This window comes from Erithacus rubecula (genome assembly GCF_903797595.1).
Source record: "Erithacus rubecula genome assembly, chromosome: 3".
NCBI lineage: Eukaryota > Metazoa > Chordata > Aves > Passeriformes > Muscicapidae > Erithacus > Erithacus rubecula.
This window is the reverse complement of record NC_136689.1, coordinates 125343237-125360045: the sequence shown is the minus strand read 5'-3', so window position 1 is coordinate 125360045 and position 16809 is coordinate 125343237. Positions and strand designations below refer to the sequence as shown.

At 43.4% G+C, this 16809-nt stretch overlaps 1 protein-coding gene across 2 annotated transcripts in view; it reads right to left on the bottom strand.

Annotated features, from left to right (window-relative positions):
- ESRP1 (epithelial splicing regulatory protein 1) overlaps positions 1 to 11084 on the bottom strand; it is a 33052-nt gene extending 21968 nt beyond the window's left edge. For both annotated transcript variants that reach the window (XM_079302462.1, XM_079302463.1), the window contains exons 1-4: positions 10716 to 11084; positions 10381 to 10509; positions 9458 to 9571; positions 6892 to 7006 (exon numbers count right to left, since the gene is read on the bottom strand). In XM_079302462.1, the coding sequence (XP_079158588.1) occupies positions 6892 to 7006; positions 9458 to 9571; positions 10381 to 10509; positions 10716 to 10847 (490 nt within the window). In that variant the 5' untranslated portion in view covers positions 10848 to 11084. The remainder of the gene's footprint in view (positions 1 to 6891; positions 7007 to 9457; positions 9572 to 10380; positions 10510 to 10715) is intronic.
- Between the last annotated feature and the right edge of the window lie 5725 nt (positions 11085 to 16809).

Genomic DNA, 16809 nt, shown 5'->3' with positions numbered 1-16809 from the left:
GACATGTATTTAATATGTCCATGAAATATGTATATTTGACAGATGCTCCTCTGCATGTGGAAGACACTGGAGCCCTGTGTTCTTTAATTAGCATCCTCTTAGATCTTCAGATGAAGATTTGGGGCAGGAGAAGAAGCAAACAATCAACTACAAGCTCCAGAAATTTTGAGATACACCACATGTTTTTTGACCAAGTAATCCCAAAGCAGAATAAGTATCTTACCACTTCAACAAATCTCATAAAAAACACCTTGTTGAAACCTTGCCTATTAGAAGTTATAACCCAACTTTTGTGCTGTTGCACAGGAACATTTTGATAATCTGGTTAGTCCACCAGTCATGTTTTGTCAAGAAGCAAAACAAAGCCCCACAGCTCACAGCTTCAGTCTGAATGATTTTGGAAGTGGCTGCAATAGAGAGCAGGAAGCATCCTGTCCTAGGCAGGCCATAGAGAGACCAAAAAACCCCCCTACATTCATAAAGGGAGGCTGATTTAAGTTGCATATACTATCTTTTTTCAGACAACTGTAAACAGTTTACCATGGTATCTCCTGCTTTCCATCATAATTACCCCTCTCCAACACCAGGTTGCCCCTCTCTAACACAGGACTGTAAGATTAGTTGCAATTCTACTCCATTATTTATGGAGCAAATTTTTAATTTTTTTCACTCACTTTTTTTGAGTATTGAAGGGTAAAAAAAACAATCAAGAGCAGAAAGAAAAAATCTGGGAATAAGCACTGCACTTTTTACTTGCCTTAGCAGTTTGCATCAAGCCTTCAGAGTGAAAATTAAAGTTTTTTAAACTGGACCCATCCTGACATGGAGGTACAATAATGAAACACAAGTGCAACAAGTGAAAACAGCCAAGTGAGCCAATTATCTGCCCACATGCCCCCCAGACTACATGAAACATTTTGAAATGCTCCAGATCCTGCATTATGATGTTCAAAGTTTGCTTCATAGTCCAAGATAGTAGGTTTCCTCTTAAAAGAGGAAAGCTTTCTCCAACTAGAGCTGAGCAACATTTGAGTTGCCAGAAGTTGCACATGAAGTGCAGGGAACAGAACAGTTTCTGTAAGAAGGAAACACCTCATACCAGTTTTGTTCTATCATCTTATCACCACAAATTTCTTTGTGACAAAGTCTTCCCTTTTATTCACAGGATGATGGCAAGTCAGTCCTACAAAACTGGTTTTTAAAAAATTGTTTAACAGTTGTCTTGTTGCAAGATGAAAAATAATCAATGCATTCCTCTTCTACAGCAAAGAAGAGAAAGCTGCCATGCCAACAAAATACACTTTAGGCCAATTTGATTTTGAAGCTTTGTTGGTTTTAAGTGTGCATTGGAGTACGGAATGTGAGGATGATGCTTAATCTCAGAAGAATATTTGAAGCTTAAGTGAATTATCTTAGTTCAAAAACTAGAATACTTAGACCAGTGACTCCTCCCCTCCAAATGCTTGACTATAAATAGTTTGCTAGCCATTGCCTTTACCCCAAAGAAGGTACTAGGAGCAGGAGAGTAAAGTACTGTGAACATTAAAAAAAACAAGTCAAAAATCCTGAGCAAGTACAAGGTATTTAAGAGATTACAACTATTTATGACAACAAAAAAATTTCTAACACAATCTCTCTTTCTAAGCTTTAAACTCAAGCTCATCTCTTCCTCTGGTCCCCAGAAAGAGGGGTTGGAAAGAAAAATAACCCACAGACTCTGACAGAAAAGGTGCCTAAGCAGCAACTCACAGCTGTTTCTGGGCATCTCATGTATCAGAGCAGATTAGTGCTTCTCCTCTATTTCCTGGCACTGTTCCCCCTACAGCATCTAACAGCTACACACTGGGCTTGTGCAGAGTCTCAGCTGTTTATACAGGGAGCCAGAAACTGCTGATGGTGCAGATGTTGGAACCCTGGTCTTGCCTGACCAAGTTTTACAAAGAATTTGGAAATGTGTTTCCTCTGTCAAAAGTTAAGAGAAATTGGGCAGGAGTTCCAATAACTATTCCAGCAAGGGACATGCATACACACGTGCTTGGCTGTTAGACTTATGTCAGAACTGAAAAGACATTTCAGTATTTCCTTGGTGCTGAAGCAAAGACTGCTACAAGTGATCAGCACTCAGGAGAGGGGAATGCAGCAGTGTGAAAGGCACAGGAATTTGAAGAGAGGCCATCACACAAGGAAAACATTTTTTTTCTTTGGTAAAACTGTTTTCTGAAGACACTGATCCACGGGAGAAGCAGTTCCTGAAAATGCTCTAGTGCCCACAGAAACTGGTGCCAGTTGAGACACACAGGGAGTCAGTTGTGCCAAGCTCTAGAGAAATATTAACCCAGTTGAGGGGAGGAAGAAAATCATCAACATAGGCAGGCATAACCTCACACCTTCACCTCTGATTAGTTAGAAGCAGCTTTTAAGTAAGATTAGAAAAGAAAATTGATAGTTTTCTGCATGTTTAAAGAGCATGCTAAGTAAGAAATCTGTATTCTAATGAACAAGATTGACTACAGAGGTAGACACCTATGGACAGGGGCACTAGAAATTATGGTACTTAGAAAAAAAATATAAATGAAATAGTTTATAAATCTCACCCGTTGTTCTGTGAAGGGATAGGAGACCACACATGTCTCTGTACATTTATATTTCCAGTTGCCTGGGAGAGGCATCTTTTAAAAAGACAGGATAATCCAAGCTCACATTTAAAGAAGTGGTAGAAACTAGACATGGTTGTCCACAGCTAATATATGCAATAACATCCACATATACATTCTTAATGAAGCAACAAGCAAGAGACAGTCCCAAATAAGGCAGAATGGGAAACAAGGAACTAAATCTTAGTGTGCAGCTGTGGTACCACCTCCTGCAACCCTCAGTTTAAAGGGAGCAGGAAGGAAAGGCATATTCTATATTACAGTGGCCTCTCTAACATGGAAGAAACTTCTAAATCATTTCCTAAGATTCATCACCACAGCTTCCAGTATCCTTCAAGACTTATTCCTTCCCACTGTCTCTTCCATGTTTCTGTCTCTGAACTCATCTCTCATTAAGCAACTTACTTAACCTGAAATGACATGAAACAGCATTGCAATTGTGCTTTCCCTTTTGCTTTTTTATTTAAGTCCCTTTAGACAGAAGATTACATCTTTCTACATAATGCTTTGCATAAAGCTCCTGAGTGCTATCACAGGAAATACAAATAGCAATATCCAAGTTTCTTAGCTAATACCCAATTACAGGCTTTTTATTGCCAGAGTTCAGCACTACTAGTTATAACTGTGCTCCACATCATTGTTTGCAAGCCACCCAGCTAAAAACACAAAAACAAACCAAACTATAAAACCCCAACAAACCTAGTTTCAGTACTACAATACCCAGCACATTAAACAAGCTGTTCTGGAGTGCCCCTGAGTTTCTACTGACAACACTGGCAGACACTCTTAGTAAGTAGTTATTCTTACACATCCAGTTCAGAAGTGAGTGCAGCAAACCAAGTACTAGAGGAAGCAAGAGCTATTTGCCATTTAATGGCTTCTGCACACCCAATCTCGAGGCAAAGATGAGTCTTCTGCAAACCTAATAGGAATAGTCATGCAAGCTTTATTCACTCCACCCTGAAGGCACTCACAGGGTGAAAACTGGCTTAGCAAGCTTTGCAAATCAAGAAGTGTAGCAAGTATGGGAGGTACAGAGGGTGCAAGAACAGCCCTGCTCCTTTTGTATGCTTACACATTAAAAAAACAAAAAACCAAACCAACAAACCATCGACAGACTCAAGTTTTTTTCTCTGCTGGAACATGATCACTTCTCTCAAGTTTTGTTACTCAAAATTTCTCATAATTGTCCTGCTGTCATTACACTTACATAATTCTGACAAAGTCTGCCAGAAAACTGTCTCATACACAAGAACTGTTTTGACACCATGAGTTAGGCAGCAGTAGCACTCCAATTACAACTAGTCTCAGCTCTGCCTTGGTCCCTTGAATTTTATAGCATTTTAAAATTGCTTTATCTAAAATAAATGAGTGGCTGCTTGTTGTGAAATGTATAATTTGTCACAGAGGTTGGGAGAAAAGATGTGTAAAGCTTTCACCTGAGCTCTTGAATTTGGCATGGCTTCATTGCTGTACACAAATTTCAAGTAGCCTCCTGAGAAAGTAAGTCCACAAAGTACTTTCTAAAGAAAGTAGACTGAATAACTGGCTAGGTTGTTCTATCTCCATGCTCTTTTACAAGATTGTGCTTGCCTTGTCTGCAAGAAATACATACCCAAGCACCTACAATCCAGCGTGCTGTGAACTGACATATGTATCTGGAATTGACTGCAGTAGGAAGTTCCCTCCCCTGACAGCTGGGAATAGTAGTACACATTCCCCATTTGCCTGAAATTTGTTATTTAAACAAAAGTGACCCGTCAAAACAAAAGCTTCTGAATACTTTAATAACTTAAATGACTGCAGATAAATACTCAGCTTTCTCCTAACTAACTATCTCATACCATAAAAGTTGCCTCTTACCGATCACAACCAGGCTACACAGATAAACAGAAATGTAAGTACATGAAGGGATGTGCCCAAAAATATTCTACTCCTGCTTCTACCAGTCTGTAAATGCAGGTCTCTTGAATATCTAGTCAGTACCTTAGATCCATACTAAAACCTATTCTCACCAAATGCTAATATCTGGCACACTATAGTTTCTGGGACAGAAGTCATGGAAGATTCATACACCCTCTTCAGGTGTAAGGCCAAGAAGCTGAACTTCCTACAAGAATAAAAAGAGCTTGATCAAATTCTATGCAGTAATTTGCAGCTTTTTCAACCTACTGCACTTATTTCCGATTTGTTTTTGTGTCCCACACCCCAGCATACCCACACAAGAAGGAAGAAAAAGTAAACAACTCTGCACACAACCTATGGAACTAGTTTTTAGACTCAGCACCTGCTTAAACAATCATTTTATCCTAAACATCACATACATGTCCACGGTTCACAAGTGCAATTAACCTATACAGCTTCTGACACTGACAAGATTAAGTTGATACATTTCAGCAAGGTGAGAAGAAAAAATTATCATATTCGTCAATAAAAGGAAAACAAAAATTATTTTACCCTTTTTGGTCTCCACATCCTCTGTTCCCACACAATAACAGGGGAGAGAGAGTCAATTTCAGCAATGTTGCATAAACATAGCAAGTTTACAAATAAGAGCCTCAGTAGTAACAAAACAAGATAAGCCACAAAAATAAATGTAAGACCAGAATGAAGTTAGATTTATACACCTTAAGAAGCACATCTTATCCAGAACTCAGATCCAAGCTGAGTGGATTCAGATAGACAGACTAAGCTTCTAGGAAGCTGGAGAAAAATATTATTGGCAACTGCCAAAATGACTCTCAGCTAGCACTGACTCTTTAGGGACTTCCTGACAGCCAGGTAACACAGGGTGATTCACCCCCTCTCCCAGCAGGGAGGGAATACACTGTCCATCATCATGCCTTAGCTGACCAGTGACACTCCAGGCAGCTACAGCCATACAACTCCTCCCACAGTGGAAAGGCATACCCCAGACATTCACATAAGGAACCTAGGCCAACTCTTTGAAACAGCTCAAGTAGCTCAGTGTCTTGAATTCCTCCAGATCATATCAAAGCATTCCCTAAGCACAATGTATTAATTTTTTTAACCACAACTTTAAGAAGTCTCTACCATCCAGTTTCTATGCACCACAGCATTTATTTCACTTTTCTACATAAAGATTCGGAATCCTACTCTACTGCTTTTCTTCAGAATATGGGGAGAAATAATTTTTGCCCCTTCACTAGCAGAGATTAATCTTAATTTGTAGATAACAAAGCAGAGCAGAATAGTTAAACACAAAAATCCACCCCATATGTGTATTTTATACCTCCAACAAGTACAAAGCCCAAGCAATACTAGCCCTGTAGTGAAAGCCCAAAAACCTCTGAAGCTATAGACAGCACCTCTTAATAACAGCCACTCCATGGAAAAGTTATTAAAAACAATAACAGCAATATCAACCACCAATAATAGACAAACATCTCAAATTCCTTTATTCCTCCTTGATACCTGACTTTTGTGACCACTACTTCAATAGCTCAGTAGCTCTTAGTCCCAGAATATTTCTGGGATAAGGACTGAAGCTTGCAGCAAGAAGGGAGACTGCCAGGGAAGAAAGCACAGACAAGTCACAGCTTCAGCTTTCAAGCTCAGTCTAGGAAAGAGCCAGACAGGATGGGGTTACAGACCACTTCAGACTTTGCAGAAAGTAATTTTAGATATCACTATCACTAAAAATGGAAACATACTACTGACTGCATCTCAGTACCAACCAAGCCTCACCCTGTGAGATGTAGCATGTGCACCTTCTAGGAGATTAAAGACCACATGTTACAGCTGCATCTCTGCCTTAGGGTCTTTCTTGTGTTAGAGATTCACTACAAGGTCACATCAAGAATAACCATTTATGCTCATGAAAATTAAAGTGGCCTCCCACCATTTACTCTTGCCTAAAATAAAATAAAAACCCGACTGATGCTATGAAAGTCAACCCCCCCAAACTTTAGGATTCACAACAGCAATTTGAAAAAAATGTGCTGGTTACAATAAACTGTGAAATTTAAAGAGACAACTATGAAGATGGCAAAGAACACAGAAGTCAAGAAGAAATACAGGATTTTCTCCATGGAAGCATTAATCCTCACATGCTTTTATCTTTATCTTTGTGAGAAAACTCAGTACAGCTCCAAGTCACTCATTAAAGTTATACCACTCCTAAATATGTGTTGCAAGCATTACTCATGCACCTCTGTCCTAAAATTCAGCCAAGACTGTAGCAGCAGCAGAGAAACCATCACTGTCAAAAGGATACATTCTGTCATGGCTGCAACATCAAGTTTGCTAACTTCAGGTGAGCCAGGGCAACACTTCTTGAACTCTTTCCGCAAGTCAAAAAAGGAGTAGAAGCATTCAGGCAGTAAAATATTCTGTAAAAGGAAGAAAGTAACCACTGTCAGTTGGGGTGAGTTTTACCTGATTTGCGTCTAGATGCCAAACTTTCTAACAATATCTTTAGATTAGATAGGAAATACAAACAGTCCTGGCTACAGAGAAAGCGCTCATAGCTCTTCTTAGCCAGGTAAGTACATTAGTGAACTTTTTTTACTTAAACAGCCTTCTCTTTATATTGTTCAATAAGAGAAATGTGCATTTGCACTGCCAGAAAAACATTTGCCTTTATTACTAGAGCTTCAAATCCAATAGATATGTAGCAGAGCAAAAGCATTCTATTGCAACATTTATCATCAATTCTTGATTGCTATTTTAACTGTATAAAACTAGAGGGTAGTCAGTTCAGTTTGTAGAATTAAGCAAGTTTTGCAGGACTAGCAGGTATTTTAGTTTATAGAAAAGGCTGTTTTCAGAGAATAGTCACACTTGAAATACTTATTTCCAACAAATAAAAAAAAAAGCTGACTGCACAGAAGAAGGTTTGACATGGTGCAGAGGTTGCCAGCCCATGCACAATAACTGCTTTAACTGGAGCAGAAAAAGCCAGAAGCAAATAATGTAGCCCTCTAGAAGTCAATGAAACCTTTCTTGCCCTACCACTACATCTACCACATACTTTTAATTTTTTGGGGAATGGAAAAGAAGACATGGAGAAGTCTTGGGGGCACCTGTTGAAACCAACACAAACCCTTATTCCTTCAGTTAGCTCTTCACTCCAGACAGAATACTACATATTCCTTTTGGCTGTTTGTTGCCTGCAAGGCCTTTCTGGACTACACATAAAGGCTTTCTGGGATTTAACAACTAGTTAGCATGTTGGCATTATAATAGATAGCAGCCCATGTGAAAGCACATTTAGGGAGCCCAAGAAAGCAGTTAAGGCTCTAAAACAAATTCTGCTTTGAGAACATTAGAGCTTATCTTAGCATATGGACAGGTGTATTAGGCAAACTATACTCTTTAAAGACTTATGAAAATGTAGATGGGCTTGCCAACAGTTCCTGCTCTAGTTTTAGCATGATTTTCTTCCTTGATGTGAAATTAAGTTCTGCACTTCATTTATGTACTTTTGGTATGGCTGATGCCAATTCATTCTCTGAATACCAGGAGTTGCTAGATGGCTTCAGAATAGATATTGTAGAAATAAATATCTTCTCAAGACCCTAGAGATTTCTGCCTATCTAGATTTTAGTGACCCCACACTCCAGTCCCTGCATTAGGATATTCATCAAATAATTATTACAAGTCTCATAAGCATCTGGTTTACTTAATCTACAGGCAGCACAGAGCAAATTTCAAATGAACAATTCTTAACAGAACAGCAACAGAAGATTTTGATGAAGATTTGATTCCTGTGTGTAATCCTGTGATGATACAGAAAAAGAAGTCCTGACATCAAACCAACTTGAATAATTGTAGGATGTGCCCCTTTTTTCTCCACATAATTTAAATGGATGAGAAGCTTTGCTTTATAAACCAAGAAGAAAGTATTTTAAAAACCTGTTTCCACATTTTCTCGTGTTATGCATCATAGAAGACAAACTACATATATAAAAACTGTCCCTACACTGTGAATAATGTTCACTGATTCTCTTCTAAGTCTTCAAAGCTATCAATATTTAAAGCACAAACAAGTATTACAGCTCATTCAGTATCACTTTTGTAATAGCACAAACTTGCAGCAGTGTCCCTTCAAAGATGGGGCAGCAAATTGAGGGGAAACAGAAGTCAGGTACAACAAGAGGAGCAGAACAGCTCAGTTACAGAGCAATGCATGTTCATACCAAACCACAAAATGAGGTGTTATTAATATTGAGGCAGTTATTTCAGAACCAGAGAGACTCACATATTGCTGCAACCCTATCACTAACAAAAAGCAGGCAGGACTTCATCACACTGCTAGCGATTGGGCAACTCTGAAGTTATGGAAAACTCCAGACTACAGGACTAATCATCACTCATAGCCTGCTTCAAACTACTGCTCAGGTCTTTACAAAGAGGAACACTGCCCTTGGAGTGCCAACTGAATACCCAAAGACTGAAAGTTGCTATAACTAGGTATGAATGTAAAATGGCACAAAACAGTTTATGGTTAAGATAGTTAATTATTTAGCAACAATCCCAAATCCCACCTGTTAACCCTGCAGAGGCTACAAGTACTGTCAATATGTTGCTCCTTTCTCAAACATTTAAAAGTACCTTCCTTCTGATTTAACTTAAAAAGGCATCTCGAGACCACATAAGAACAGGGCACTGTATATGCTTTCCACACAGACAGGCTGTTTAGCCTGGTGAGCACATTACATAGGAGCAATGTTCATGCTATGGTTGTGTGGAGGTACCCTCATATTGGAGAGAAGTTGATTTGTTTAGCAAGAAATCATAAAAAGCACATTAAGAGTCAAACTTAAGCTACAGCTACATACCTTTTTGGAAGCTTCAGGGTGCAGAACCTGCCTAATGTGCAATTGTCCGTCAGTACAGAAACAGAAAGAAGTACCTACACCAATGTTCAGCTCATTGCTCACGGACTGATTAAACTGTTGGCAGGAACAAGAAAAGACATACATGTTACAGAGATCAGAGTGGCTCCACTAGGCAGTGTCATCACTTGGTAACATGTTATTCCTGGGCAGCAGGAACACGGAGCTAGAACTTCTTCTCATATAAGCCTACTTGTTCACTTGTGTAGATTTGTTTCTTACTAGCTAAGCACATGCTAACTTCCATAATAAATCTCTTCACAAGGAAACCATCCTTTTCCCCCCTTCTAATGAGATATGGCTACATCACAGAAGAAAATCCTTTTCAAGATTTCCAAGAGCATTGCAATGAGACAAAGCTGATTGCAGAGAGATGAGGCAGTACTGGGGCAGGAGAGCTTTTCAGACAGGGCAATCCCACATATCAGAAATAAGACAGGCTTTCAGCCCTACCTTCAAGGGCAATCACACACACTTCCTCATTGATCTAGAGGCTTCAGTACTATCACCTTCCCAGGACTGACGAGCACAAGCCTTAACAGGGGACACCTAAAGCTGGCTTCTTCCAACACTGATTAGGGCTCACCCTCAGCTGAGACTCACTCAGGGTCCAGCATAGCAGGAGAGCAGGGTGGGAAATAGCTGAAACTAACTTTCCTCTCTTGGAGTTCAGCTCCTCCCAAGGCAAATAAAGAAAAAGGAGAAAAGCCCACAAAGCCCTACACACATAGGCTTCCTGGCACACACATCTGTGGCGCTCCCGTACTGTTCTGATGGCAGGAATAAGCAGATGATGATACTGCCTCTACCCCACGGGGGAGCTCCCAAAGGAGACCAGCACACAGCAGCCAGTTATGCGGTGTCACCTGTCTCAATGCCTGCTCCAGCGGTGGAGCCAGTGCCAGGCTCTCCACATCCACTTGGGTGATCTCCTGGCACTCAGCCGTCAGTTCTGTGTGGTCAGGCCGGACCAGCACGTCATGCAGGTGCCCCAGCTCCAGAGAAAGCAGAGGAGGGGGTGAGTCAGCTCTCCGGGCCGGAGGTCCCCACCAGCAGCACCAGCCCCTACCCTCCACCAGAGCTTGCACTAGCCTGGGACACCCATTACCAGCCCAGCGCCGAGACCGCCCTGCCCGCACCCAGCATGGCAGGCGCCAAGGGGAGCAGCGGGTCGGGGTGCTCCCCCGTCGGGTGAAAATACCTCCTTACTCCTCAGGTCGACCACTTTCCACAGGAGCTGGAGCAGCTCTCGCTCGTCTGAGCCCAACCTTGCCCCGTTGGTGCCAGCCGTGGTCACGAAGAGAATCACCAGGTAGTCGGGAGACGCCGTCATGGTGCCACCGGGCCAGCAGAGAGGATAAAAGGGAGGAAAGGAAGAAGGGGGGAAAAAAAGAGAAGCCAGAAACTTTCCTTGCCCCAGGCGCTTCCAAGCGAGACCCAAGCGGCAGAACCCCCAGCTGCAGCCTCACTCCCCAGGGACCTGGCACGGGGGAGGCGCACGGCTCCCCCCCTTTCCCACCCCCTTTTCCCCGAAGTGGGTGGTAGCCGCTCCCACACCAACTGCACCCCTGGGAAAGGCGCAATGGCTGCGAGCTTTTCTGCGCGGGGCCGCGGCAGCACCTGCCCACCCCCGGCCCACGTGGTGCAGGTAACACACACCTGGCGCCGCCGCCCATTGGCCCCGCCGGGCGGGGACGTGGCAGCGCGGCGGGGGCGGCAGCGGGATTGCGGGGCTGGGATTGCGGGGCTGGGATTGCGGGGGCAAGGCGGCGGAGGAGCATTCCCGGGCCCCCGAAGAGCCTCAGCGTGCCCCGACGACGGCCCGGACCCAGCCGGGCTGCGCCATCCGCCGGGGAGGTGCGCTGCAGCGGGATGGTGCAACTCAGCAACGGGGCGGGATCGGCCGGTCCTGCCGGGACAAGTCGCACCGGGCAGCCCTGCCCTGCTCCGGGCAGCCCCGGACCCGGACGGACGGGCAGGGGAGATGGTCCCGCCGCTCGGAACCGCCCCGGCGGGTCCCCCGCTCCGGTCGGGTGTGTGCCAGGGAGCGCTGTGGCGGTGTGCGGGCTGGCTGACCCCCGGCGCAGCTGCTGCCGAGGGAGACCAAGGGCTCAGGGCGGTGAAGCCTTTTCCTCTGTCGTCCTCAAGGCAGCGGCAACGCAGCTTCTGTACGGTTCTGGCACGGCAGGTCAAGTCGTGTGTTAACAGCTGGCTTGGCTTGGCTGTCGCAGCCTTCCCTCGGTGAGCTGGTGATTCTGGTCCTTTTGACAATCCCTCTTGTTTCACAGTGAAATCTCTATTTTAAAATCTCTGTTTTAAATGCATAATTCTCCAACGTAATTTTTTTTCATAACAAATCACAGAACACAGGGTAAACACTTTTTGCAGGGAAATCTTGTAGTACACTTGATTCTTTTAAGACCTCAACTGTTCATTTCCACCTTCATTGAGGTGCTGCTTCTTGAAATTTTTACTGAGATCACAGAGTAATGGAATATACTGATGCTGTTTGGGTTTTGACATTTTTTCCTATGTTCTCTGTAGTCTTCACACATATATTTGTAACTCTGTCACCTATTGTAGTAGTAGCTACTTGTGCCACTACTTTTCCATGGCCTTTCCCTAAGCAGAAAGACAAAACAAATTGCAGATCTCCAAGCCCGGGGGGGTGTAAGGCACCAGAGGTTCTGGTTCTTGGTTCTTCCTGGGACAATTCTTCAAGATACATTCTCATGGGCAAAGTACAACTAGTGCTGAAAGGACGGCTCCAGAGAAGGGGCTTGACCTGGGGAGGAATTGCATCACCACTTGTCCTCCTAATTAGTGCTTTTTATCAATTATGCTAATTTCCTAAAACCTATAAAAATGTACTCACCCCTGGAGGGGGTGGGGTTTTGCAGACATCTTTCCCTAACTATCCCTGCAGGCTTCACAAAAAATCCTCTTTCATATTACCTCCTTACTAAAATGATCTCGAGTTTCATTTCCAGCTTGGGAAAAAGGCAACAAGGGGATCCATCAGGATCATTGGGTACAACTCCTGGCCTTGTGCAGGACACCCCAAGAATCACACCATGTGCCTGAGAGCATTGTTGAAATCCTTCTTGAACTAATGAAGGCTTGGTGCTGTGATCACTTCTCTGGGGAGCCTGTTCTAGCAACCCTTTGGGTGAAAAACCTTTTCTTGATATCTAACATAAACCTCTCCTGACTCAGCTTCATGTCATTTCCTCAAGTTCTGTCACTGGTCAGAAGAATAAAGAGATCTGTACTTGCTCCTTGTGAGGATGCTGAGGACAGTCATGAGGTCTTGCCTCAGTCTCCTCCTTTCCTCTCAACTGCTCCTAATAAAGGTTCCCCTCAAGGCCTTTCCCCATTCTCATGACCCTCCTTTGGACATTCTCTAAGAGGTTTATATCTTTCGTCTATAGAAGTGACCAAAATGTCATACAATACTTGAGGTGAGGCTGCCCAAGTGCAGGGCAGAGCTGGGCAATCCCCTCCCTTGCCCAGCTGGCCATGCTGTGCCTGATGCCCCCCCAGGACAGGGCTGCCCCTTCTGGCTGCTGATTCACATTCAGCTTTCCACTGATCAGGACCCCCAGGTCCCTTTCTGTGGTGCTGCTCTCCAGATTCTCATTCCCCAGGCTGTCTGTATATCCAGGGTTGCCCCATCCCAGGTGCAGAATCCAGCATTTACCTTTGCTAAAATTCATACAGTTGGTGATTGCCCATCTCTCTTAATTTGTCAACATCCCTTTGCAGGGCCTCTTTGCCCTCAAAGGAATTGACAGCTCCTCCCAATTTGGTGTTGTCAGCAAATTTGCTTAGTATGTCTGAGGTCTATGTCTAAGTCTTTAATGAAGACATTGAAAAGAACTGGCCCAAGGATGGAGTCTTGTGGAACATCACTAGTGACAGCCCATTCACTACAACTCTTTGCACCTGACCTGTGAGCCAGCTGCTCACCCATCATGTCACTTGGTTGTTCAGCTGTGTGCTGGACATTTCAATGAAGGTGTGCCTTGTGTGTTTCTTTATCACCATTCCTTATTCTGATGCAGGTTCACAGCTTGCACCACTTTTTATTAACACATACACATCTGTTTGGCAGGAAGTGAGCAGATGTGCTTCACCACTGCTGGGGTTCCTGTCAGCCACTGACTTTTCCCCATAGTGCCTGGCATCCTCTTCCTGCCCTACTGTGGTTTGGTGCAGCCTTGTGGTGACTGCCACCAAACTCCAGCATGACATGTGATGGCTGAAGTAATTTTCACTCTCTGGTCCAAATTTCAAAATTGATATTCACTGTTAGCAGAGACTGCAATTTAAGGGGTAAAAATGTCAAATTAATCCCTCCAGTTTTTAAAAGCAGTAGCTGAAATTTGCCAGGTGAATCTGATATCACGAGACAACTAAGATAATTGTGCCCTATTTGTTGGAGGTTTAGAGCACCTGGTTTTCTTTGTGCACTTGTCTTCTGACTTTTGATGCATTGAGTAAAACATTTGTGGAGGTCTGGGGTGTTTGTCCTTAGTAGTGGCTGCAGGTGATCTGTACTCAGCATCTGACAAGTGAGGTTGGTCCTCACACAGGGAGTTTGCTTTGTGACCCCTGCTTAGCCTGAAGCAGAAAGATTCAACGACATAGGATTTCTCTGTGCAGGTCCCTTTCAGGAACTACAACTTCTTAGAAAAACATTTATACTTTAGTACAAAAATCCAGAATGTTTCTGAAATTACTTCACAGTGGAGCATGCCAGACAGAGAGTTTTGGCTTGGCTGGCTGCTTGTCTTTCAGTGAAACTTAATCATCTGTCCTAGGCAGTTTCTTTCTCAGTGCCAGCTTGGCTTTTGAGATGCAGCCCTTGTCTTTGTGAGAATGATTTTTGGATGGGCACCTGTTCCTTTGCTTGTGACTTGCTGTGTTCTGGCTTATGCACTTTTTCTTTTCTATCTCTTCTGCCTTATTGTCTCATCCTATGTCTCTGTCCATCTAGGAGCATGAGACTCCCCAAATTATTGCTACAGCAGGCTACATTATGTATGGTAACCCCTTTCAAAGGTATCCTAAAAGTATTTTTAATTCCCATTATGTATTTTGGGTTACTGGCTAACCGTTGTTTTATTTATTTATTTGTTTATGAAGCTGTTTGTCACTAATTGCTACTGTACAGTCATTACCTTTTTATTTTTCTCTTTCTTGGCTAATACATTCCTTAAAACACCTGTTTTCCACTCGCAGTTCCCATTCCACCCTCTTTCTTGCGTGCTTGCAGCATCTGGTCTGACAACATGCACCAGTTGGTCAGGTTCCTGTGTTGTCTTGCCCAGGCTCCTGGCATTTGTGTGCTCCCATTCCAGTTGCTTGTCCCTGGCCATTCCGTTGTCCTGGGACTGGTTAAGCATAGTCTTTGCATGAAGTGTCACCTTCCAGTGTGTTATCTACAGGAAGGTGCTGGGGTGCTTTGAAGCAAGGCAACCTCTCAGGTCCCCTCCCAGCTCACTGTTGCTGTACTCATCCCCTCTCTGGCAATCCTTTGTTTCCTGCCTGCTGTCTGTCTGCCCAGCCCTTTTGCTAATCTCAGTGTAACTGTTTTTCTGTCATTTTTGTATTAGTTCTGGTGATTTCCCACCACATGTCCTTTTGTTCCATTTACTGTAGCAGGACAGTTCTGAAACAACTCACACCATTCTTCTTGCAAGGAGCTCACACCCCCCACTCCCAACACTGCAAGAGACTTACGTGAACTCTTACTTATTTCCTCCATTTTTCTGAAGCTTCCTTCTTTCACCCATTGAACCCCTTCCTTACAAACAAACAACCTGTGACTTTGTGCTTCTCAAAACGTCCAGATTTTTTTCTGACAGTTCTGCTTCTCCCACCCTACTCTATTCCTCTACAGAACTGTTATCCTTTCCTGCACAGACCTTTGGCCTCTGACAAGTATCCCACTTGTATCACTTTTCCCCAGTTTCCTTTCAGAATATCAACTTCTTACAACTGAAATTGGAGAATCAGCTGTATCATTTTTTTTTTAATGTGTTCATATTTACCATTGTTTTTTTAATGTCTCTAACATAACTGCTATTCCTAACCAAATTCTGTTGTCTCCACTTTCAGCAGTGGAGAAAATACCCCCCAAAATACCCAAATTGCTTCTTGATATCATGCAATTGTGTGTGACATTCAAGCACTGCTGTTTTACCTTGCACAAGGAAATGCCTGACCTGTAAGCACAGCCACGTGCTGAAGCCAATGACACTGCACTCAGAGCTGTCGAAATTTAATCCTGCAAAGCTGATTCTGTTCACATCCAGAGCTGCAGCTGTTGCCAGCAGCAAGGGAGTCACTGCAGATAAAAAGGCAGGGCTGGAATTCCCCTGCCAGTTACTGACAGGACTCTCACTGCTGACCTGTTTGCAGTGCTGTTGCAGGCTATCCCAGCAGAGCAGTCATCTGACTGCACTGTGCTCCTCTGGCACAACTGCACACACGCTGATGCCCGTGTTTGGAGTAGCTGCAAAGCTACTGCCCCACAGAGATCTCCAAAGAGCCCCTAAACATGATCAAAACAAGCTATGCCAAGTGTCAAAAGGCACTGTGCTACTTTAGTAAAACACATATAAAGGGTTGTTTTCTTCTTTTCTACATAAAGATATTGCATTTTATTTCAGGAGTTTAGACCTGGTAATTCATCAGGATGAGAGAAGGATTCATTTTGGGGCAAGAAAGCCAGCAGGCAAATCTGCCAGCATGGCCAAGGATGCTCCTTGGTTTTCAAATTGTGAAATGTTTCTTTAAAGGGATTTGTACTTTTCTGTTCAAATAGCATGAAGCAGAGCCATGTTTTCAGTGAACTGAGAAGAAATTCTAGTTGATGAGTAGCCCTGCACTGCCACAAAACACCTCTTCAGGTGTGCCAGTAGAACTGGTTGGGGAATTGCATGCTGTGTCTGGCTCCCCAACATGTGCTGTGGGGACAGGAACTTCTTGAACTAGTTTCACCACCGCAAATGGATATGTTGAACCACAGCCTAGTTTAAAGTGATGCAACACTTTCATGTGGAGGACAACCCAGAGGACTGCTGATCCTGGTGTAAGTGAAAGTTTGGAGTGCCGAGAAAGCAGCAAGCTCAGCTTCTGGAACAAAAGAGGGGCTTGTGAGGTCCTAATACACATATAAACCACTGTATTTCATAAGTAGCTGTTTCAGACACCAGGCAGATAGCAAGGAATAATTATCCCCATTAAGGAAAGTGCAGGTACTTGGCTGAAGCTTCCTTCCATCTAGA